Source organism: Orbicella faveolata, unplaced genomic scaffold, assembly GCF_042242905.1.
Source record: "Orbicella faveolata isolate gen_17 unplaced genomic scaffold, um_ofav_v1 contig_2, whole genome shotgun sequence".
In the NCBI taxonomy this organism is placed as follows: Eukaryota; Metazoa; Cnidaria; class Anthozoa; order Scleractinia; family Merulinidae; genus Orbicella; species Orbicella faveolata.
Genome location: NW_028301547.1, coordinates 31085735 through 31108941, shown reverse-complemented (window position 1 = coordinate 31108941; position 23207 = coordinate 31085735). Strand labels below are relative to the sequence as shown.

Here is a 23207-nt window from a genome sequence, read left to right as displayed (position 1 = left end):
CACGTTCTTTTCCTTCTTTTGCTTCTCTCTGAGTCGTGTTACCAAATTTGCTAGCACAGTCACGTTTCCCGGTCACGTTTATGAATAACACATAAGCGTTGGTTATAGCTCTGTTGGAGCATGGCCCGGCGTTGATCATTACTGGATAATGTCTAAAAATATCTTCATTCTCGACACTACGTCTGGAATACAAATCTAAGATACTTGTTTTTTAACAAATATTTATACTTATAATGACCATGGTCAAACAATATACGCAAACGTGCGTGCGTTCAGTGTTGCATATTTCCCCGTGTTATTTCCGATCGTGACTCGCACCGGGCTCGCAAGATTTGTAAACAAAGAAGCAAAACACACTTGCTCGCTGTGCTTAACACTTTAATGTAATGTTTGTTTGACGAATGTAATGCAAGGAAAACCCAGGTTCTGCAGTGGCCTCAAACTGAGTGAAGCAACGGATTGTAATCTGATGAAAAAGGTCCTCATTAAAAAAAAAACATAGCATGTAAATGTGAAATGAAAGCAAAAGCCTGCGCCACATCTGTTTTCATGGTCTGCATGGAAAATATTTGTCTGCAAATAATTATAATAAGCACGCCGGGAGGTGCCAAAATTAGTTTTTCGTTGTAAACAGTGTGCAGCGTGACTTGTCACGAGGTCTGTGTTTGTTGTCATGCCTCCCAAAGTGAGGACAAGCCGCGCGTGTTTCAAGAACTGGCTTGACACTTTACGAGTGCGTCAGCAGCTTCCTTTGGGTCAGCCAGCGTACAAGATAGTGCCCTTACCCACTTCTTAGAGGAATTTGACGATCGGCTGGGAGGTGAAGTTGTGAGCTAAAAGGAAACAAAATTGCAAATCAGTTCCATTATGACGATATAACGCGCGCTATGATTGGTTAATTCTGGGGTAATATTTAGCTCTTATTAATCAAGCACGAGGTCTGTATGGGAGAATCTTGACCGAGGTCGTGAGTACAGACCGAACGCAGTGAGGTCTGTACACACGACCGAGATCAAGATTCTCCCATACAGACCGACTAAGCTCGGTTAATAAGATGTTTATGATATGGCAAACAAGAAAAATTTAATTCGTTTTATGCAACTGGTTTGTACTAGCTGACATTTTGCTTCCGAACGGCGATGAGCTGAACTTAAATCTGCCAAAGCTTGCTCGTCTTGTTCACCTTTTTTTTCTGATCAGGCTTTTTGGCACTTCTACGAACATTTTTAGAAGAAAACAGTCAATATTTTTGTATTTTAGTTTGCAACTTTTTCACCGTAAAATGTAACCGGTCTAGATGGGAAAATCTAGACCGCGGTCATTATCGATTTCAGCCAATCAAATTCGTGAATTCTGTAGTTCCCAGTCCTTGTGAGACACAGCCATATAATACTCCAGTAATGCCCACGGGCCGATTACGTTCCTGCGAAAAACAGAGCAAAAAGCACTCTAATACTCGAACCCGGGCCTCGAACGTTCGGTCTTTACGGGGAAAGAACCTCGGCCTTGTCGTACCTCCCGCTCGGTGAATACGGCAAGGTCTCGGTTTGAGATTTTCCGTTTAAAATTAAGACCTCAGTCTCAGTTGATAAGTAGTTATACCATGCGAAACCTGTTTGTTATGTTTGTAACCGCTGTTTTTTTTCTCTTTCTCCTGAAATTGAAATGGCCGAAAAACAAGAATTTTTATGATGTTAGTTAGTAGGTAGTAAAACATATTGACAGCTGCTACTCCTTTTTGTGCTCCTCCTACGCATACACTTTTATGGCCCCCGATTTTTTCTTCTTCCTTTTTTTTTTTTATTTCCGACGGAAAGTAGTTGATGAGATTCATTATTGCAACCCCATTTATGCTTCCCTTTCATTTCTAGATCGGGGAGATACTCCCTTATATCGGCTATATAGCTATGTGCGGCTCTAAAGGGTATGATTTTTGTATGATTTTTGTCTGCAAAAGGGTATAGATTTTGACCATTTTCGTCTCAAATAGGGCTTGTTTTTCACCTTGGCCTAGCATTGGGTGTTTTGTTTACAAGGAATTGGTAAATTTGTAACCCTTCTCAAATGTTTATGCAAATGGGAGCCAATTCTGGGTCATAACTGCGGTCATGAACCGTATACTATAAATTCTAGAGGTCTGAAACTCGGGGGTATCGATTTTTGGCTCCGGTCTGAAATAGAGTATGGAAAATCAAAGATTTTGGCCTGAAATGGGATACTGGTTCACAGGTTCGGGACGCATGCCCCCACCAAAAACAACCCAAATACTGTATTTGCAATGCGTTTAACTAAAACCGTGAAAACCCATGCGACACACTGGGGACGCCTTCTTTAATACTAAACAAAGGAGCTTTTGCTAGAGTGGTTACACATTTCTTCTTTAATTTCTCATTTAAGTTCTCCTTTATTTTATTTGATTGTCCATTTTCAAGGTGAATGGAAAACAAAGAGAAGATATGGGGACAAAACCACATCCCATCAAGAGCCCAATTAAGAAGGCAACAAAAGGAACATAAAACATTGAAATCTTGGCAACAGAGAATGGAAATAGATTCCATGGAACTATCGGAATAATCCAAACCCTTGAACTGAGCAAGGCAATCTGAGCACGGTTTATGTGCCCAAAAGGCATGTATATCATTAATGCACCATGGAAGAAGCGGTATAAATTAGCAATACGACCAGTACAAAGCAGCAGACAGAAACAAGTTTGAATTACAAATTTAGGAAAAAAGCTTTAACAATGATTGTTTAACGAAGCTCTTGATGCAGTTTGTCAATTTCACTTGTGGCCCTAGTTTGGATACTAAAACTATCTGGGCCAGGAGTTATTTGGCCCGGAGGTGTTTTTTAGGAGCAAATGCTTCTAACAGCCTTTTTTCTTTTTTTATCCTCTTTACTTTCTGCAATCTTTCTTTGATTAGTCTCATTCGACTAGGTTTAATCTTTTTCTTTCCCTGTAATAAATTGATAACAGTTGACAACTTATTGCTCTTGGCTGCATAAGGTAAAAAGTTTACTAGACCTTTAATAGTGAGCTCACTTCAAAAACAATTCGAACAGTCCAGAAAAGGCAAGAATATAGTCCCCATCATTGTGGAGTAGCCCCCCTCCCCACCCCCCCCCCCCCCCACCCCCCATCACGGGAGTTTCAGACAGGGATATTTTTCCGTGGGAAGAAAAGTAATTTGATGAGAGTTATTAACCGATACCTTGAAGAAAACTTTACATCTCTCCAGCAGAAATTGCACTTTTAACTCTGTCAACTGAGACATAGTCCAGGAGGCCAAATCCATTGCCTTGTAAGGAAGAAAGAAGAAAAATGAATATATATCGAGCCCCTGTTTCTTTGGCATGTAACATCCTTCGCTTATGAACCTTTTTCATATATAACCTCCTCCGCTCAAGATCTCAAGACACATCATGGACTTAAGATAACTATGATAATTATTCCTGTGAGAACTAGTTTGATTTCAAGATGATGTTTCAGTAAGCCTCTGAAATCAGTTGGTATCAAGTCCAGGAAGCGCCTTTTCTCCATGTTTTGAGAAAACGACGGAAAATTTCTGTCCTTTTCCACAGCGTCAATAGTTTCAGATGGCTCGAAACAAGCAAAACAGATACAAATAAACCGATAGTGTTAGCTCCACAGGTTTGAAGTTTAAACTTACTTTACATCCAAACATGTCCTCTGCACATTTTTCAGTAAGCCTGCAATTTTCTATGGTTCCAGTGTGGTCAGATACAGAGACTGCCAATTCATACTGTGTTTTTATTCTCTGCTGTGAGGTTGAACTTCCAGCTTGTGGATTCCGCGATGCGGCGCACTCTGAGTTTGAACACGTCTCGCTAAGAAGAGCGACTCTTTGGTTACACATTACACTAAAACAAGAAAGAAACAAAACGGTAAGAAAATTAAATATAAAAGCATCAAGTTTGAGAGCTACATCCGAGAAACTAAAGATTATACTATGCTATATTTTGTGCCAAACCTTTTTTATCCGCAAAAAACTAAGAAAGCGTTTTGCACCAACTTGCAACAAAAGTGCCGGTAATTGAAAGACAAAAGTTCTTGGCCAAAAGAAAAAAAGGAAGGGGAATAAGTAAAGAAAAAAAACCTCTGTAAATGCTCTTTCTTCATAAGTCGAACGCTCAAAATTATTTTTTTTGTTTGACTTTGAGATAAAGTGTATTAATTTACTAGGTCCCTATGAAATCAAAAACCGAGTAGTTTGATCTGTGCAGAAAAATGAAAACACAGGAAAACTGTACTCACCATCGAGAAGCGATTATTCGCTTTAAGTCATTGTCAATGTCGAATGAAGTCAGGAAACCATAAAAAATGCCCAGTGTTGGGAACTGTTGAGGATTGCTGTCCAGATGTGCCATCAACTGCTTGAGTTGTTGTATGCTGTAAACGTCTTTTATATTCTCGACTAAAGGGCCGGAAAGAAAATGAAAAGAAAAACCAATTAGAGAAGTTTTGACAGTGCAAACAGGTAAGATGAAAAGATCATGTACGCATTGCGCATCTATCACTGTTCTGAAGTATTTCAGCCCTGCTTGATACAAGGAAGCATGAAACTAACCATCCAACGATGACTCAGGATTGTTCAAAAGATCGTCATCTAAAAGTTCCAGTGACTGCGCATAGTTATACAGATAACGTGCCTCCATGGTGTCTGAAAGTCATAACGACAGGAGAAGGATTATACTTCACCTGCGATCAGGCGTTTTTTTAGGGGGGGAAGGGAGGGAGGGTATGATCGCAGGTTAGATTATACTGAATTACAGAATCTCGTCGGAACCATGATAAAATTTCGGTTTATTTTATCTAGCCACCCCTTTTCCGGCTCAAGATTTTACATTTCTAGCTCACGCTTTTGTTTAATAAGTCTCCGCCAAACGAAATAAAGGTCATCAAGAGCGCATAATCTTAATTTTCAGGCCGAGCAAAGAGCAAGGGGTAACACTTATTTCTGTACGTCTCTTGTGGTCTTAAAACATTCTCGGGAGCTCAACAGAGGGTCTTAATGGGGTTAACTGTTAGCTATAAAACTGGTCAAGAATTTAGTATTAGGCACAAACGTGAAAGTCTCAAAGATCTCGTGCCAAGGCTTTTTTGTGTTTTGTCATCGATTTAGTATAGAAAGTTATCTTAGTCCACAATTCATATAATAATACCTTTTTCCATCTCGGAAAGGTTTTGAGACCTTAAATATGTACTGCAGAAATCACAATAAATGTTTAAATTTTTTAAACGATGAAAATTAATTTAAACCTTTTAAAACAATGTGTTAATGGTATAATATTCGATTGTGAGATGAAAAAATGATAATTGCATTATATCTTAATTCTTGGTCGTTGCTTAAATTAATGTTTATTCTAAAAGAAATCATGTCTTACTTGGATTTGCAGTGATAATTGTTTTGTTATCGCAAGTGGCAATCATGCACTTTTTAAAGTCATCAAATGTGACTTTGACATCGGCGATAAAAAGAACTATAAAAGATAAAAGAAATTCGTGTTAGAAATCACGACTGAAAGTATACAAGGTCTCAGAATTCTTATTTAGAATCAGAACTGATATTTCGTGAATTTAACAGCTTTTCCTTACTTATATCTTTAGGTGTCCACATTTGAGCTAATTCTATTTTGTCCTCGTCCCACCTGAAGACAAACGTTTGGACGGAAAATAGTAAGGTGAACGTTATTTTCTTGTAGTAGGAGGAAACGTGCACATGTAACTCAGCAGTAGTTAAATGAGTAATAACAACGTGCAATTTAATGCAACAGCAAGAACAATCGCTGTTGAAGACTGAAAGTACTGTGGTCTCTTTTTCCGTTTTCAGGCAAGCTTGAAAAAATGTGGTGGCGATCAGCATTTACATATAAAATACAGCTATTCATAAAATTGCACTTTAAAAAAAAAACAAAAAAAAAAACAAGAAGATATATATACTAAACATTTACATTAAAAATTACAACCATTCTGGAGATTATGTAAAAACAAGCATTTAAAAAGAAGAGCAACAACAACAAACAAACAAGCAAAAAATTGTACCTAATTTACAGTACATACATGATTGATACGGTCTTGATCCATAAAATGCTTAAAAATATGTGTTTTAAACTTAAAGAGTGTTTAATTCTCTGATCTCTCTTGGTAATCCGTTCCATTCTCGTGCAGCGTCACACTTGAAAGTAGACTGACCCATTTTCGTTTTAGTTGGTGTGACGTTTAAAGTGTTAAGTCTTTAAGTATTCTTCCATGCAGATCAGACCTCTTAACAAGATATCCCTCTAACTGGTGCGGACAGTGATATGGACGTTAGCATATAGAGGTCGTAAAAAATTCGACTGTTACTTATAATTCAAAATTGTTAGTATAGTATGATAGCCAGCTCTATAAGCTTTAATTTGATATATAGGGGCATAGGTATTCACAGTTTAAACTGGACCCGTCCCGGCCGTCCGGACGCGCTACATCGCTTGGACCCGAGTCGGAGACATCGATTAAGATATACGGTAACCTTAATAAAATCGAGAGAGCTTCATATTTGAAGTTGGACATACTTACATGACTAAAGGAAATGACAGGCTTGTCTCGTCAAAAAGCGTCGCTTCACACCTCCTCACATGTTTTCCTGTTTTAGTAATTATGTCTCTTGGCGCTCTAATCTTCAAGCGGTAGAAGAGATATTAAAGGTCCAAAATACCACCTTTTACTAAATTAGTTAGCTACATTTAGCAAAGTCTTCTGCACAAGAACACAACGCCAGCTTTGGAAGTGTTGCTCTTAAACACTTTACACAACAGCCTGACCGTTCTATCCTAGACCAGGAGCCTTTCATTAGGAGCGTTCAACTACCCATATTCCTGACACGGCGTTTTCACAAACCGATCTATTTTTAGTTTGAATTTACTGCGAATTGAAACCCCTGCAGGAACCTCAGTGACCAATCACAAGCACGGAATTAATTTTAAACTGACGTCATCATTTCACCGGAAGAAGTGATGGGCTCCTGATGTGAGGTAAACCATTTTTTTCCTTACCATGGTCTGGGAATAGAAGCCTAAAACTAGACCGGTCTGTATGCCGTGGCATAGGCTTAGTGTGGAAGTTGCACGCTCCTAGTGATGGGCTCCTGCCGTCGCTCCTGCCTAGAATCTGAACTGAAACGTATATTTTTAGAAATATAGGCACGCAACACGTGCAGAGGGCGGAAAGAATACAAAGGTTGTACGGCTTTAGTTCTTGGCACGCTGGGTGATTCAAGTAGTGATTAACAATTATTATTATTATTTTTTTAAGAATCTAGAGTTACTCTCATTTGATTATCCAGAGGAACGGCTTGCTTTAAAAAGGTTTAAATTACAGCTACCAGCGGACTGAATGTACTTGTTGTACAGGGTGAGTTGTTCATAAAGAATGAAAACATGTGTTAAATATCTTGTATAGAAACGGGAACTTGTGTTAATGTGAGTTATTTTTGCAGCTGTGGGGCTTATAAATTTCTCATTTCTACATACTTACGCTCTTGACTACAGCTTGAATGTTGACATGTTCCCCGTGCAAGTTCTGATCATTGGCTATTATATCTCCTAATGTATAGAAGTCATTACTTGCTTTGATCGGTATGTGTGAGATATTGTCAAACTCGCTCATGTCGCATCCATTGAATAAACTGACAGATGAATGTGTGTCACTAACATGTAACTGGTATGGACTGCATAGAAAAGAATCTGAGGTTAATATCACTATTATTGCGTGCAGAGCTTAATTAATTTCAGAAAACAGACTTTTCTTGGAAAATTATGCTTGATATATAGTGCTCTTGGAAATTTCAACATAAGTGCAGGAAGTCAAACTAGGTATATGTGGATTAGATGGGTTACTAGGGTGAGAGAGACAGAGGGTTTGTTATATGAGTGTCAAATGAGTGTGTCTGTCCAGGATTCTATTTAATAAAACTGATTGACAGACCGATTTCCATCATTAATTTAGTCCCTGTCAATAAATTCACTTCCTTTTAATTTACTATACTCTTGCCACAATAAATTTTAGATATAATTATATATACCTTGGCGTCCAAGGCCTCCATCTTTGCTCAGTTTCATTACTTTGCTTGTTTTGGATTTGTGGATTTCTTACTTCCACTGTAAAGAAAAGTAAAGAAATGTACTTTAATTTTGTTTCAGTTGAAGCATTTAGTTCTCCAAAGGCCTTCAAACGTTTATTACCAATTTATAAGGCTTTAAGCTTCTGAAACTTTGTTAAAACTAAAAGAGATCAGCCAAAGAATTCAGCTTAATTGAATAATATAAGGGTTTTTTTGTATGCAAGCTCAATTCTTTTTTCGTACCTACGTCGTTTAATTTGAAGGAATTTGCAAGGTTCTTGATGAATGTTTCACTGCCCCAGCAGTTAACGTTGACAAAGTCTGTAGGCGTATCTCTCAGTGTAAAAAAGAAGTGATATTTTTCGCTCCCTGGGTCTGCCGGCAAAAGTAAAAAGCAATAAATTATTGTTAGTCAAGTACACCTTAAAGCTCATAGCATTCAAAAAAGTTCTTGCAAACTTACTCTTTCTGTCTGGAAAAGAATGAAATCCCTGCTTAGCGATGACAAGTCCCACTAAGTTCTAAAAAAATAAAGAAAATAAAGACAACAATCAACTTGAAAACTAAAATGTTTAAGTTCTAAGTTTGCAGAATTACGCTTAAGTTGATTTTTCCTACACAGTTGTTCATTCCTTGGCACAAGTCGCGGATGGAAGTTCGTCCTTTGGAAATGTCTCCGAAATCGCTGGCAGAGAAACCTGTGCCATCAGGCCAAGCTGCCTGCGTCCCAAAGCCATTAAAAGTCATCTTCAAGTTTGTTTATGAGAGTTTATCATAATGAAACTCCAAATAGGAAATAAAGAGATTAAAATGTTTTCAAATTTAACAAGGAAGAAAAAGAAAATCACGAGTTGAAAGTAGAAAAGAAGCTGATTGGTTGGTTCGGGAACTTCGAATTTTGCGCGGGAAAATGAAGAGCGAGCGCGGCGACCATATTACCCACAACTCCCTGCTAGATGTACTCATCACGCATGTGCACAAGCAAATGGCGGAAAGGAAAGTAGAACGAGATGGACAAGTTATTTTGGTAAAGTTCTCGCCATGTGAGGCCTTTTTGTCGACGTAAATCGATGGCTACCAGGTAAAGTCAGTTTTAAATCTCACAGAAATCGAAAGAAAACTTTATCGTTGAGGTGTTTGTCTTGTTTTGCTGTAGACTTGAACGGCTTTTCCTGCTCCTGGACACCGGCTCCACAGCGGTCACTCGGAAGGCAGCAGCTCAACAGCTCGGCGAAGTGCAAAAACTACATCCTCATGAGCTTCAGAATCTCCTTAGTAGGGTAGGAGTCTTGTTTTTAACGCTCTGGATTAAAGTATCTATGACACGTTGGGCTGTCTTTAATGACTGTATAAATGGTTGTAAATAATTCAGGTCAATATTCGCTTTTTTAACTCTCATACATGTTAAGTTTAAGGTTAAGCTTATATTAAGGTCAAAAAATCTTTTATAAGGAAAAAGGCCCTCGATTTTTACAGCATGGATATTTTTTGATAAGCCCAACGTTATCTTAAATAATTACTTCTGAGAATTTTTTTGTTACGTGGATTGAAATAATATATATTTTCAATTACTGCAGATTTGTACATGCAAACTCTAGTTAATTCAAGCAGGCATGTACATGTATATTATGTAAACAGTGTCAGACTATCTTAGGTCAAAGGGGTATTTTCTTTCATTTGGAAGATCATTCACACAGATGTAAAGTTTAGGCAGTGATTTGGAGATAAATAAAAATTGATTGTGAGTCAGTTTAAGTGAGACTATGAATGACAATAACACCACTGACAATTATTTTAGGGTGCATTCCTTTGGGGTGATTTGGATCTGGATCAGTGATCCAAGATCACTCTGGATCATGGTACATCAAAGGAACCGATGAATCCATGACCAGAGTGGATTCATTCCTTTGATGCACCATGATCTGAGTGATCCTTGATCACTGATCCTGATCCAGATCACCTCAAAGGAACGCACCCAGTGATGACACATTTCAAGTACAGCATTGCTCCTTTACCATATTTAATGTTGTATGACAGGTCCATGTCTTTCTGAAGAGTAGCAGCTGGGATACGAGGATTGCTGCAGGGCAGGCCATCGAGGCTATTGCACAGAATGTACCTCAGTGGAATCCAGCAGCACAAAACATCAAAGGTATGATCTGCAAATACAAGCTGGAATTGTTAAAAAAACACCTGTATAGTTCTTAGCAAATGCCTTGTAGCCATTTAAGGATAAAAGAAGGCTATATCTGTCAGGAAAAAGGAAAATGTTGTATGTGCACAAACTTGGCCACTGAAGTTTTTTGAAACCACTATACTACAGTGTATGACATTTTATATTTCATTTTGTTTTCAAAATACAATATTTGGTATTACTAAGCTATATACATGTAAGATTCCCAATATGGGCACTGATGGCTATCCAGTCAAGTGGTCATATATTTGGCAGCTTAATTAAAGCATGTTGTTAGACAGGAATGGTTTATTGAATTTGTTTTCTGTTTTTCTTCTTTAAGTGGAACTATCAGAAGGCAGCAAGACAGTAGTTAGCGGGGAGACAGTTGAAAGTGAGCTGCTAGAGTTCTCCAAGTTTGATATCAACCGTGTGTTGAAACATGGAGAGCGTCTTGTCGGCTCCTCAGGGGCTGAATACGATCTCCCTGATGAAGATTTTGTAGGTGAGTGTATCAAACTTTTAACTCACTAGGTTGAATGTTGCATGTACATGCTCCAGGTCTGATGCTGCGTGAATATCTGGGTAACATTTCTGACTTGTTAGTACCGTAGGCTACCTTGCAACCATGCCACTAAAACAACCACAGTTATTTTATGTATGATAACTTCCTTAATGTGACCTACAGTAATCACTTTGTCAGTGAACGCCCTAATACAGTGTATGATCCCATTGCTGGTTGCATTATGGTTCCACTGCACTGTATTTGATTGTTATCAAGTTTGAAAAATGCAGTGATGAACTTAGATCATGTAAGCTGTTCTACATGTGCATATTCAGGAATAATTTGCTTAGTTTACAACTGTTAAACAACTTTCATATTGACAGTTTTTTTATAGGCAGTTGTCTGACTAGTGATTAATGTGTGAACAGTGTTTGTAATTTTGTTCTTATCTTTGTCAACTTAAGGCCTTGAACCAAAGGAGAGGTTAAATAGACAGCAAAAGCTACTCAGGAAACGACTTGGTTTAGATATCGCACCTGGAATAGATGTTGGAATGGATAAACTGTTTGATGATGAAGATCTGTTGATTAATCCTCCTGAGACCAAAGTGAAATCTTTGACAAAACAAAAATCGTTTGAGGTATGCACAGTGAAAACTCATGTGTATGTGTATGTATATGTTATTGCATATAAAAAAAACTCAACAAAACATTCCAAAATGTTGGAGTATAAAAAAGGCTCATAAAATCATGGTGTTATTACTTTATAGAGTGCAGCTGAAGTTGTGGCAGCAGAAATAGCCGCAATTAGCTCATCAGCTCAGCTTAGTTCACGAGAGAAGAACAGAGCCATTAGAAAAGCAAAAATGCTTGCTAAGCAAAGATCTAAAGAGGCGTCAAAAGAGGGAGACTCAGTGCAAGGATCATTTAACAACAGTGTGAGGTAAGGCTTGCATAAAGGGATGAGATATCAGAAGAATAGGCTTATAGCTGTATAATATTGCATTCTTTAAGGTTGCAACATTGGTTATTGGATTGAATCCAGGGATCACAAACTATTTGTTAATGCAACAACAACAACAACAACTTTATTATGACTCGTATATTTGCAATTTTATAAAAATATATACACATTAAGTTAAAAAAAGCTTGACAATAGCAACAGCGCAAACCCGCAGGTAGCCTGGGCTAATCTAGGCGGGCCACATCTATTGCATACACCAGGGGGTGTCAGGAAAACCTGAGTAGCGAATAGCAAATAGTCGCAAATAGTGAACAGCAAATAGTCCCATATAACAAATAGCGAACAGTGCAAATAGTCTCGAATATGTATGTACAGCACAGAGACCCTGTCCAAGCTCAAATATGGGCATCTGAATCCAAGCTCCAATGTGCTATGTACATTATAACAGAAACAATGTGGCCTAGAATTTTTTATAGTTGGTATGCAAATGAGATAATATTGGAGTATGGTAGCAATTGCTTCTGAAAAAAAATTGAGAATCTGCGAAGAAATTTGCTCACAAGGTTATGTTCCAAGCACTCACAAAAAGAGAAGCAATTAGGGAAAATGCATTTCTGCAATGTTCTGACAGCAATATCCTCAATGTTGTTCTTTTTTCTGGCCAAATAAAGCATTGACAATGACTTGGAAACAGACCAAGGTCCAGTTTCCAAGAAGCGCAAGACAGCTAGTGTTATTGTTGATCAGCCTGCAGAATCTGACAAGATGGTTGTGGATCAGGTTACAGATGTGTCAGCAACATTTGATGAGGTGTGTAATGACTCAGTCACAGGGTGTTTTCTTGTTAGCAGAACTTTTCCTTGGCAAGAGAGTAGCATTCCAGTGATCCCCACTATGGTGGATAGAGGCTTGAACCATACTAGTGACTGAAACTGTTGCAAGTATACCACTGTTCCTTTGGTGTGAATTGACTACTTGTAAAAGTATTTCTCCATATTAACACCACTTTGAGACCCTCCCTCTCCCTCCCCCTTTGAATGGGGTAATAGCCCATTCCAGTTTTGCCCACAGTATTTTGTATACATGTAGTTACTGTCCATTAACCCATTTGTACTTCTGGGTGGAATTAAGCGGAGGTGCAATTTCTTGTCATGCAGTGTCTTGTCCACGATCACAGTGCAGTGATTCTTGCCTGTGTTCAAATCCAAACAGCTTTATGTTGACTCCAGTGCACTAAACTTCAGCCATTCTTGTAGATGTAGCTGACCTTTTCTCACACAAGGCTTTAAGTGATGATCTTACCAGCATCATGTTTTGTCTTCTAGTCAACTGAATGGCCATTTGAGAACTTTTCCCAACAACTATGCCAGGATCTGTTTCATCAGTCATGGGAGGTTTGTTCTTTATTTTATGGTATTTACTTCAGCTTGTTATATCCATTGTACAGTGACAGTCATAACAATAATCAAAAGACCTGCCAAATGGAAAGATCAACCCTTGGCTTGAGCGCCTACATGTAAGAAGGATTTCTTTTTCTCATTTCTTTACTGTTTTGTGTGTGTAGCATAGTGTACAACTATGGTTACACCAAGATTTCAGTGACACCCATTTTCCTGTGTTAAAACTATCATACATAGATTAATTAAATATTGTTTTAGGAACCTGTGGCCTCATAGTATGCTCTGGAGTGTACTCTGGTGTATACAGTTCTACACAATAACACTTGGTTTCTCTGTAAAATAGGTTATGTCACTTAGCATCTCTTATACATGTAGATTCTCTTTCTGTTCAGTCTTCATTATTAAGACTTTTTGGTGTTATACACGTGTACCCCTAGGTACGTCATGGAGCATCCACGGGTCTCAGAGAAATAATTAAGGTTCATGGGCGAGGTGCAGGGAAAACCTTAGATTCATCAGCTGAAGATGTGAGTTATTAGTAAACAAATAATTATAAATCATGGTTGCCACAGGTCAGGAAAATAATGGTCAGGGGAAAAAATATTCAAGGTCAGAGATAAGTCAGTGAATTGTACTTTCATTTTTATTCAGGGAAAATTGACATTTTGAAGAAAAGTCTGGAGGGGAAAATTGAAATAATTTAACACGGCTGATTTAATACCATTGAGGGCTGGATGAAACATTTGAGGTCACCATGATCTCAATGGTATAGGAAAATGCGTTGAAAATTTATGAATGGGCAGAAAGTATGGCAGTAATGTGAGACCAAAAGCTGCTAGCAAATGTGACATTTTATATTTGTTTGTCAGGAACAAGTCAGGGAATTTTGGAAAGTGAGGTCTGTGGCAACCATGTTATTCTAATGACCTTTAATATGAATTGTCCAGTTACAATAACTATTATTCAAATAATTATGTGTAGTGCTGCCCAGTTTTGTGACACATGCTCAAATGATTGTAGATGGGTCTATTATATAAATTTTAGAGTGTCTTTCTTCAATTATTGTTCTTGCCGTTCATTCAGCTTCAGATTCAAAACAGGAAATGGTTAGAAAACATGTCACTGCATCTTCTCTGTGTCATGGCTCTTGATCGATTTGGAGATTTTGTAAGCGACGAGGTAAGTTTTGGCAACTGTTCTGGAAGTCCTATTGTTAAATAATCATTGATAATATTTCATGTCTTATTCCGTCAACTTTTTATTTGAAGTTGTACTGTGTAATTTAAGGTAATCTGAGACACATAATGCAGAGTTAATTTTGAAGTATTGATGATTTAGGGTAGGGCTTTAACACCCTCAGGTCTCTTTTGTCATTATAATTATCAGAAATCAAGAACCCAAGCTTGAATTGACATTATGCACTGTTGTGACTAGTTTAGTGACAGACATCAATATGTTTGTTAGCATTGATGGTGTTATTGATAACATGTGACAAACTGGTCCAAAACATTTAATTTTCTAGAGTTAATTTAACGTGCATTAGCCCCAAGGAAAAGTTTTACCTGAACCAACTGGGAAAAACATGTGTATGCTCATGAATACAGATATGTCTGCTCACAGGTTGTTGCCCCAGTTCGTGAGACTTGTGCACAGACAATAGGAGTGATCTTAAAGCACACTGATGCCGAGACTGTTAAGAGGGTGACGATGGTCCTGTTAACTTTACAAGCTCAGGAAGAATGGGAAGTGCGTCATGGTGGATTGATGGGACTCAAGTATCTCATGGCTGTCAGACAGGTACAGAATGATCAGATAACCTTTTTTTGTAAAATAACTGAGATAAATGTACTACACACACTCCCATTGGTCGATAGGCATGTTTAGATGAGGGTATGTAACCGGGTTGAAACATTTTAGATTTGCACATATTTTTGAGAAATATGTTATAAAAGCAATAGAGTACTTTTTCTGTGTTTACATAGCCTCATCTAAATGCTTGGGGGGTTGAGAGAATTCTTGAAAGTTATTTAAATCTCTGAATCTCTGGCTTGCATTACTGTCTTGAATTCTTCAAACCCCTGTCTGTTTAGATGAGGCTATATAACTGCGGAAAAAGTGCTCTTGACTATTGCTTATAAAAATTAATGATTGCAAGTTGCAACAAGAAGTTGATTTGATTGCATGTTGGGCAATGCAAAGAAATTCTTTTACATGGATGTCTTGGTGAGCAGCATAACCCATGAGCTACATGTAGTGATGAACTGTCAGGCAATAGATACATATCTAGGTAAGCTATACTATACAATGGTGTAATTCTTTAAACATGATAGTGTAATGTCACAAACTGGCCACTACCAGCCTGAACTTATAACCTGTTTTAATAGCATTTTTCTCATGTCATTTTCCCCTTTATTACAACAGGATCTAACAGAAGATTTACTGCCACTGCTGTTAGATCCTATTGTAACAGCTCTGAAAGATGATGATGACGATGTTCGTGCAGTGGCTGCGTCAGCTCTGTTACCTGTAGCAGAGTCATTAGTTACATTTGCTCCAAATCGTGTAAGTACAGGAAGCTTTACTTGTAGTACAGGATGCTTCAGAAACTTTTTCATTTCCTTTAGCCAGTCTGTGGTGCTTACATCAGTAGTATCTAGTTACTCAATGGTTGTGTTGCTAATATTAAATTAATTCTATCATTGCACTTATGTCCAATGCTGCATTTTCAACTTGTTTTATTTCATCTCATCTCATCTCATCGCGTCTTGTCTGGTCTCGTTTTGTCTCTTCTCATCTCGTCTTATGTCGTCTCGTCTCATCTTGTCTCATTTTATTTTATTTTATTTTTTCAGGTGCAGGAAGTCCTTGTGACTTTATGGGACACACTCGTTGAACTGGATGACTTGACAGCTTCAACTAACAGCATTATGATGTTACTGGCGAGAATTCTGTCCCGTCCATCTGTTGCCCTGCAAGGAACAGGGGGCAAGGATTCCTCTCTCACTGAACTGGTGCCACGACTGTGGCCTTTCTTCCGTCATAATATCAAGTCAGTTCGATTAGCCGCATTAGAAACTCTAAAAACTCTTCTGGTTGGAAATCTGAAACATAAGGTGTGTAAAATGCTAACTGAAATCCATTGCCTTGATAGGAATCTTTTTAGTTCTAGTGTTAAAAAAATCTTTTACATCTTGTTGTTTATGTGTAGGTTTTAGATTAGATTTTAGTGCATACAACATTTTCAAAGTGTAATTTTGGTTCTGCAATGGGTGCTGTTTTTTAAATTGTCAAACTGGCTTTTGACTATTGTGGTAAAATGCAGACCAGGACAGAACCATGATCAGAGCACTCAAATTTACCTTGAGACTACCCTGCCATAATATAATCATGGTGCTTATTGAATCCTTACTTGTTATTTTACATGACCTGAATATGTTTCACCCAGTGACATAATATTATCATTACTTGTTTTGTTACATTTCAGGCTGAAAATGAAAAGATGCCAGAATGCTTGTGGCTAACACCGATCCTGCAGGATTCATTGAGGCATATTTACCAAAGATTTATTCTGGAATCTGATGGTGATGTTGTAGAGATGGTCTATAAGGTTATAAAAGACAAGAGCTTGTTAAAATATACTAAGATTTTTTTGCTTTCACATTCTATGACCAGGTTACCTGTACTGTAATCATCACACTTTCCTTTAGAAACTTTGGTTTTTGAAACCCTTTGATCCCTTTGGAATTCAATAGACCTTCCTTGGGCTGGGTATGGGAATTTCCTAAAACCAAACAATGGCTGACGTACAAGTACATGTAGTATAATGTAATTGTATAATTTACCACACCCAGATTTGTAATTAGTCAATCAGAAGCCATGTCCACTGTCCTGATGTCAAGTCACTGACCTGATATAGCCACCACATCATGTCCAGTTGGCTGAATTTGGGTACCATAATTGTACCTTTTTTGATGCATTTCAGCAGCATATCAGCCCTGTTAGGTCTTGCCATGGCTCAACCAAGCTCATCATAACCCCCATTTCCCTCCTGCTGAAAACGTTATTGAAACCCCTGGGTATGCCACCAAAGTGTACCAAAAAGGTGCAATTAGGTATAAGTACAGATCAGGGGATGAGCACACATTAAATATTTTTACTGACATTGACCCACAGCTTTTGTCCTTTCTTTTGTTCTAACATTAGGTGTGGAGTGTGATGCTGGAGAGATCAGCCAAGAGTCACCTAGGAAGCATTACAATTCCGTTCCTTAACAGTTGGCTTGGTATGACCATGATGCCAGCCTGTGCTCCAATTGATCATACAGCTCTTATCCAAGCTCTGCACAGAACTCAGAACAAGGTACTCTACGCTTTGGTAATATTCACTTTTGTTGGTAGCTATTTTACTCACGGTAGTGCAATGTGTTGTACTACAATGTGTATAGTAGTGACACAAGGTAATATACTTGTATATCAGGGAGTAAGAAAAAATATGAATGATCAAGTCACAGAGTTAAGCCTGATAAAGGAATCCATAAACATAAAATGTTAATTAGCATGCGGTTACTGTGCTCACGTGAAACAATAACACAATGTGGGAACAAATTATTATTATATGGTTATTATACTGACAGTAGTTAAAAAATCCTTTGAGTCCATTTCCAGCAATGACAACTTATAGCACCCACTGTAATGACTGACTTGTGACAAATAGTGACAATAATTTGATTGGTTCTTTCAGGGAGACTGCAGTGTAGATAGAGCACACATGATTAGAGGCCGACCATTACAGACTCATACTGAACCTCAATCAGAAGTTATAGGGGGTGCCACCCTTGCCACTAGTTTGTCGGCACGTGAGCCAGCAGTATTACGAGCAAGGCTTGCAGCATCAAGGTACGTGTAAGTGCAAATGTACTATACATTACTTGTATAGCATGTACCATTTCTGAGACTTTATTCAAGATAGTTTGATAGGCTTGATCTATGTTCAGTGGCAGTAAATTTATTGTAAGAAAGAGCGTGGATGAAAATGCAATTATCAACACAGTAGTCTTTCATACCAGAATAGTGCAACTATCGGCAGTGGGTTGATGATCGCCGATGTCAGGTGTCGGTTTCAAAGCTGGAATGCTGTCCTGGACTAAGTCCATCATGTTAGAGTTCTTAGAGAGAAGTGACTACTCAAAAGTGGTTGGAGAGAAGGATTAATTGAATTACAGAAAAAAAATTGCATTGAAAGATTCAGCCCTGTGCTTAGGCAATTATGGTGCGCAGAAGCTTCATAAAAGTCAAGTGCCTGGTGTAAGAATCACTTTCTTATCAATTTTATTATGATGGCTAGGGTGATTTTCACTTATGAGACATTAGTAATTCACATTTTCTTTGGTTTTGCATTACCATGCAAAATGATTTCCTTAAAAATCTCATGCATCTTTGTCATCCAATCAAGAGCAAAACCAAAACCAATCACAACTAACTTGCACATGTTTTCCCAAGCATTGCGTCAGCTATCGGCCAGAGTGATTACTTTGGTTTTGATTTTATGAGCTCTGAAAAGTGCTCTAGCATATGCACATGTCTTTAACCTCCATTAAGCCATGACTTTCTTCTCATTAACATTATACATACAGAGCCCTTGGACTGTTAGCATCTCATTATGCCAAGTGTCCTGTTGCCCATGACAATGACACTCATCCTCTTGGCTTTCTGATGCAAACTCTACAGTTTCCACATGGGTCAAACTCAGGGATCCAGAGAATGTGTGCCTCGTTAATATTGACAGAGTGGGCCAGCTGTCAAGTGGTAAATCTCATTTCAATGCATTGTACTCTGTTGTACATTTCTTTATTTCTTTTTTTCTTCAGCTTCTTGGCAGTCTGGAATCCTAAATCCTTGAATCTGATTGGCTAATTGTGTGTGCTCCAGCGGTCTTGATTTTCCCATCTGGACCCCAAGTATAGACCGCTCCAAAATTTCAAACTGTGGCAACTTTTCAAGGTTTTTGTTACACCCTAAAACAACATGTAAATGTAAACATTCAACAAACTGTATCACTTTTTTGGCGAAAATGTCAAATGCCCATGTGCACTAGATTTGAACTGAACACCTTAAATTAAAATTCACCATAAAAGTCGCTTTTAAAGCAATACCATAAAGAAAAAAATAATAATGTTATTTGCTGGCCTTGGTCAGTCTGCATTGGGAAAACTATTCCCTCGATCTTGAGTATGGCCCTCAGCCTGTGGCCTCGGGCTGTACTCTTACGTACTTAGATTTGTTCATTTTGTTGTGTTAAGGAATGCAAGTGTCCTGAAGAAAATGTGATGCAGTTAAACAACATTTTATCTGACCAAGTTGTATATGATGAGATTGCTCTCCTAAATACAAGACTGCAAACAGATTGTCAGGTACCTGCTGTTACATATGGTATAAAAAATACAAAGGTGTTGATAGCTGTAGATACATGGCAATTTTATGAAATAGCAAAATTATTTTCAATTTAGATTTCTTACAGAGTGACATGTTTTGACAGTCCTACTGTAATCATTGGCACAATGAATACAATTGAATTTAGAATATTTTCGAAAGTTGAAAATTATGATACAAAAGAATTAGAAACATATGGATAATTTAGTTACCAATTGAAATTATAATGATAATGCTTAGTTGATTGATTAATATTCATTCACTGAGCAATGGCATCTCCCACTGAATATGGATAGCTTCGTTAATCTTAAGCTGAAAAGTCCATTGGAGCAGAATCTTACTACATGTGTTTTAGCTTTGCTCTGAGACATTGTATAACTAATTATACATAAAATCTTTACGCAGGGCCTGCTTATAGCACTACGAGAGAAAGGGGTTGATGCCTCAGCTGGGATTCAACCAGGGTAAGAGATATGCATCACACAACATACCTAAGGCCAGAACCTAACAACCCTGTTGATGTGTGAAAATGCTTTGGTTCAAATTTATTTCAGGCTTACATTTTTCAAACCAGTTTGAATTTCTGTTGCTTGTTGTTTTAGATTATGACAATCAATATGAAACACTAAAAAAACAAAAATCAAACTGAGTTGGAAAATTTTCAACCAAAGTTTTACAGTGTGAGTGTCATTTCAGTAACTAGTTTAACCCCCTTTGTACATGTTATGTATGAAGTAATGGAAATTCAGCATACATGTAATTACATGTATGCCACAGTACTTTGCAAAACTAATGCAAGTGAAATGTGCGAATTTTGTTCTTTGTCTTTGCAAATTTTCATTGAAAAATCGCGCGAAAATTCAAGGGAAAAATCGATGCGTTTCGAGCGATAATTCGCTTGAACAATAGGGGAAATTTCATTAGATTTTCAACACCTCTACGAAATTTCACGATTAACAACGTTCCTTCACCAGTAAGTACGTGAAATTTCGCTACACACAGAGCCGAATTTCGACAGCATATCAAGCAAAGTTAATCGCGTAACTGATTCAATCGCTCATTATGTAATTTACATGAAATACAGTTTGATAACTGTTGAATAAACTGCGTGCCGAAGCGTGCTGTATTTACTTACATAATAATGAATTATTGAATAGGTTATTGACAAGGCATCTGTTCAAGATGGCTAGTTATTGCCAAAGGTTTTTTTTTTCATCTTTATGACCCAAAGATGCATTTGAGCTCCATAGACACATAATAAAATGATTGAGGCTAATATCAATCCATCTTGACATAGCAAGCTTGATCAATAAAGGATTTATGGCATGAGATAAAGAAACATGATTTTCATGTGAAAGCAGCAGGAAACCCCAAGTATTGATTCCAGTGAGCAAGATAGCACCACCTTGCCTGCTCAGATAGCCAATCACAGTGTAAGATTTGGTTCAATATGCCCTCTCACAGAATTCCACATAGCCATATAATAAGCTGTGTTGTTATAAAATTTAATTTTATTAATAGTACAATGTAAATATTAGAATTTTTATATTGGTAGTACAGTGTATGATATTGACTATGGTAGTTCTGAATCAGTGTGAGCTGTTGCTTGACTGCATGAAATAAATAGTGTTTTGCTTAATCTCTAGCTGTTACACTGTTGACAATGCTATTAAGCTGGCCTCGGATATTTTCACTGAAGTTTCTAAAAAATTCTCACAACAGGATCTCAAGGTTTGTGAATATGTTGTGAATACCATTGTGCCATTTGATTTACTAATAAAATGAAAGGGTTGCACTGTTTGTAACCCCCAAAAGAGGGAATCCCTTATAGCACAACGGCACTGATTGTCAGAAGATGTTGAAAGCAAACCCTCAGACTTAAGGTACCAGTCCCAATGATCTTATTTTGAGGGTGTGACATGAGAGGTATTACTAATTCTTTCTGACAACAGCTGAGACCTGTTATTTTTTTTTTTTTTTCAGCAGAAGGTATCAGAAAAAAGTCTTTTTAATAGTAGCCAGTACCATAATATGAATTTTAACCCCTGAAAGGTATAATGAGCACTCCACCCACAGCACAGCATTCAGTGCACTTGTCTGGCTTCTTTTATATGTCTTGTTGATTACATGTATTTCTTGTTTTTTCTCCTTGTCTGTACATGTATTTTAAATGTTCTTCACCTAAATGGCATAAGAAGGGTCTTATTGGGTTATTTAAACAGGGGTAATTTTGGAATCATTTTCTAGGCAGCAGAAGTAAAGAGAAGGCATCTAATGACAACAATAGGACAGCTACAGTCTGAGTACCAAAAGCTTCACATCAGGTTTGGATATTAATTTTATTAACCTTTCCTGAACCACAGTGTGTAACGTGTAATTTCAAACAAGAGGGCATGATCTAAGTTATAGTAGCTGGCCATGTTTCAATAAGATCTGTTTGCCTCCTTTCAGTATCATTGATATTAACAATAATTTTTATTTGGTCGCTCCTTTTCCATCTTTGCATAGTAAGGCCATCATAACAGAGATAAGGCCTCATTTAGGCTCACCAGGGAAGCAGAACTCAAACAGGATACACCTGTTTACACTGTCAAGATTCTCCTCTTTATCCTCCTACATTTCACATATACCATTTAAAGTTGCTCTCAGATATTAGTATAAATCTACTAGCATTCTATCACGAATGTCGTTCTCTGATTAGCTACGCTACCCACTATCTATTCTGTGATAGATAGTGAGTAGCGTACCAGTGTGTGCTTGTTAACAAAATGACAGCCACTTCTTGGCGTTTTCAAAGTCTGTGAAGAGGATTTAGATAAAGTTTTGAATGCCTAGTAGATTTATACTAAAACAATTAGATTATTCGCTCTCGATTTCTATGTGTGATAGTTGACTTGGGCTGCGCCCTCATCAACTATAACGCGATAGAAATCTCGACCTCATAATCTAATTGTTTCCTAGAACTTCTGGAGAGTGTGCTACACCTGTAGTAGAAAGCATGAAGATTTTGATTAACAGACCATATTGGTATTCTCAGAATCGGACTGGAACTAACCTGGAATGGAGGCTCGTGCGGCGGAATATCATTAAAAAGAGATTAATGTCATTTGCATTTGAAAAGACTCCCTGCATTAGCCTCAGTTGCTAGCTGCAGGTAGTTTCAGTCCAGTATAAGGAATACGAAAATAGCCTATAGTGAGACATGATATTCAAGTAACATTCAATGCACATGTATTGTCCGTTCATGGTGCATAGGGTTCAAGCAAGTGTTGCCAGCACTTTGATCTTCCTCAATAAACTTCCCATGAAGCTGAACCCTGTTATCAGGCCAATTATGGATTCTATCAAGAAAGAAGAGCAAACTATCATGCAGGTCTGTACAACTCACTTAATGTATTAATAATAATTTTTGAGTTAGGATAATAATCGAGAAATCTGGATAATTGAGGTTCAACTGTAATGACCTGTTAGAGATCAATGTATTGTTTTAATTTATCATTATTAAATGTGCTAGGGAGGAAAAAGTGTTTTTTTTTTTTGTATGGCCACCCCGTTTATATGACTGCGTTGTTATTACGGCCACTTTATTCTGGCCTCAAGAAAAGCTCAGTCAGT

The 23207-nt window shown here is 37.7% G+C and overlaps 2 protein-coding genes across 2 annotated transcripts in view; one reads left to right on the top strand and one right to left on the bottom strand.

Moving 5' to 3' along the window:
* Positions 1-374: 374 nt before the first annotated feature.
* Positions 375-9120, bottom strand: LOC110051551 (meiosis-specific with OB domain-containing protein-like). Its single transcript, XM_020757588.2, has 13 exons — positions 8742-9120; positions 8587-8644; positions 8367-8498; positions 8085-8160; positions 7538-7730; positions 6581-6681; positions 5618-5670; positions 5407-5502; positions 4590-4682; positions 4277-4436; positions 3672-3882; positions 3213-3299; positions 375-833 (listed from the first exon to the last, which is right to left on the bottom strand). The coding sequence occupies exons 1-13, from the start codon at positions 8868-8870 to the stop codon at positions 708-710; spliced, it is 1515 nt and encodes a 504-aa protein (XP_020613247.2). The 5' UTR covers positions 8871-9120; the 3' UTR covers positions 375-707.
* LOC110051543 (TATA-binding protein-associated factor 172-like) overlaps positions 9093-23207 on the top strand; it is a 27620-nt gene continuing 13505 nt past the window's right edge. The window contains exons 1-22 of the mRNA XM_089288656.1: positions 9093-9204; positions 9280-9403; positions 10161-10275; positions 10640-10801; positions 11266-11441; positions 11571-11743; positions 12436-12574; positions 13090-13158; positions 13602-13691; positions 14248-14343; positions 14785-14961; positions 15586-15726; positions 16017-16277; positions 16649-16771; positions 17368-17523; positions 17905-18059; positions 18797-18968; positions 19463-19573; positions 19998-20056; positions 21239-21323; positions 21840-21916; positions 22848-22965. Coding sequence (XP_089144782.1) covers positions 9194-9204; positions 9280-9403; positions 10161-10275; positions 10640-10801; positions 11266-11441; positions 11571-11743; positions 12436-12574; positions 13090-13158; positions 13602-13691; positions 14248-14343; positions 14785-14961; positions 15586-15726; positions 16017-16277; positions 16649-16771; positions 17368-17523; positions 17905-18059; positions 18797-18968; positions 19463-19573; positions 19998-20056; positions 21239-21323; positions 21840-21916; positions 22848-22965 — 2790 coding nt within the window. The 5' untranslated portion in view covers positions 9093-9193. The remainder of the gene's footprint in view (positions 9205-9279; positions 9404-10160; positions 10276-10639; positions 10802-11265; positions 11442-11570; positions 11744-12435; positions 12575-13089; positions 13159-13601; positions 13692-14247; positions 14344-14784; positions 14962-15585; positions 15727-16016; positions 16278-16648; positions 16772-17367; positions 17524-17904; positions 18060-18796; positions 18969-19462; positions 19574-19997; positions 20057-21238; positions 21324-21839; positions 21917-22847; positions 22966-23207) is intronic.

Excerpts from the sequence above, each read along its gene's own strand:
- LOC110051551 (XM_020757588.2), bottom strand. The coding sequence starts at position 8,870 with ATGACTTTTAATGGCTTTGGGACGCAGGCAGCTTGGCCTGATGGCACA. Across the intron at positions 8,645-8,741 it reads GCCAAGGAATGAACAACTGT|AACTTAGTGGGACTTGTCAT; the intron begins GTAGGAAAAATC and ends TTATTTTTTTAG. Across the intron at positions 834-3,212 it reads GATGTAAAGTTTTCTTCAAG|CTCACAACTTCACCTCCCAG; the intron begins GTATCGGTTAAT and ends GTTTCCTTTTAG.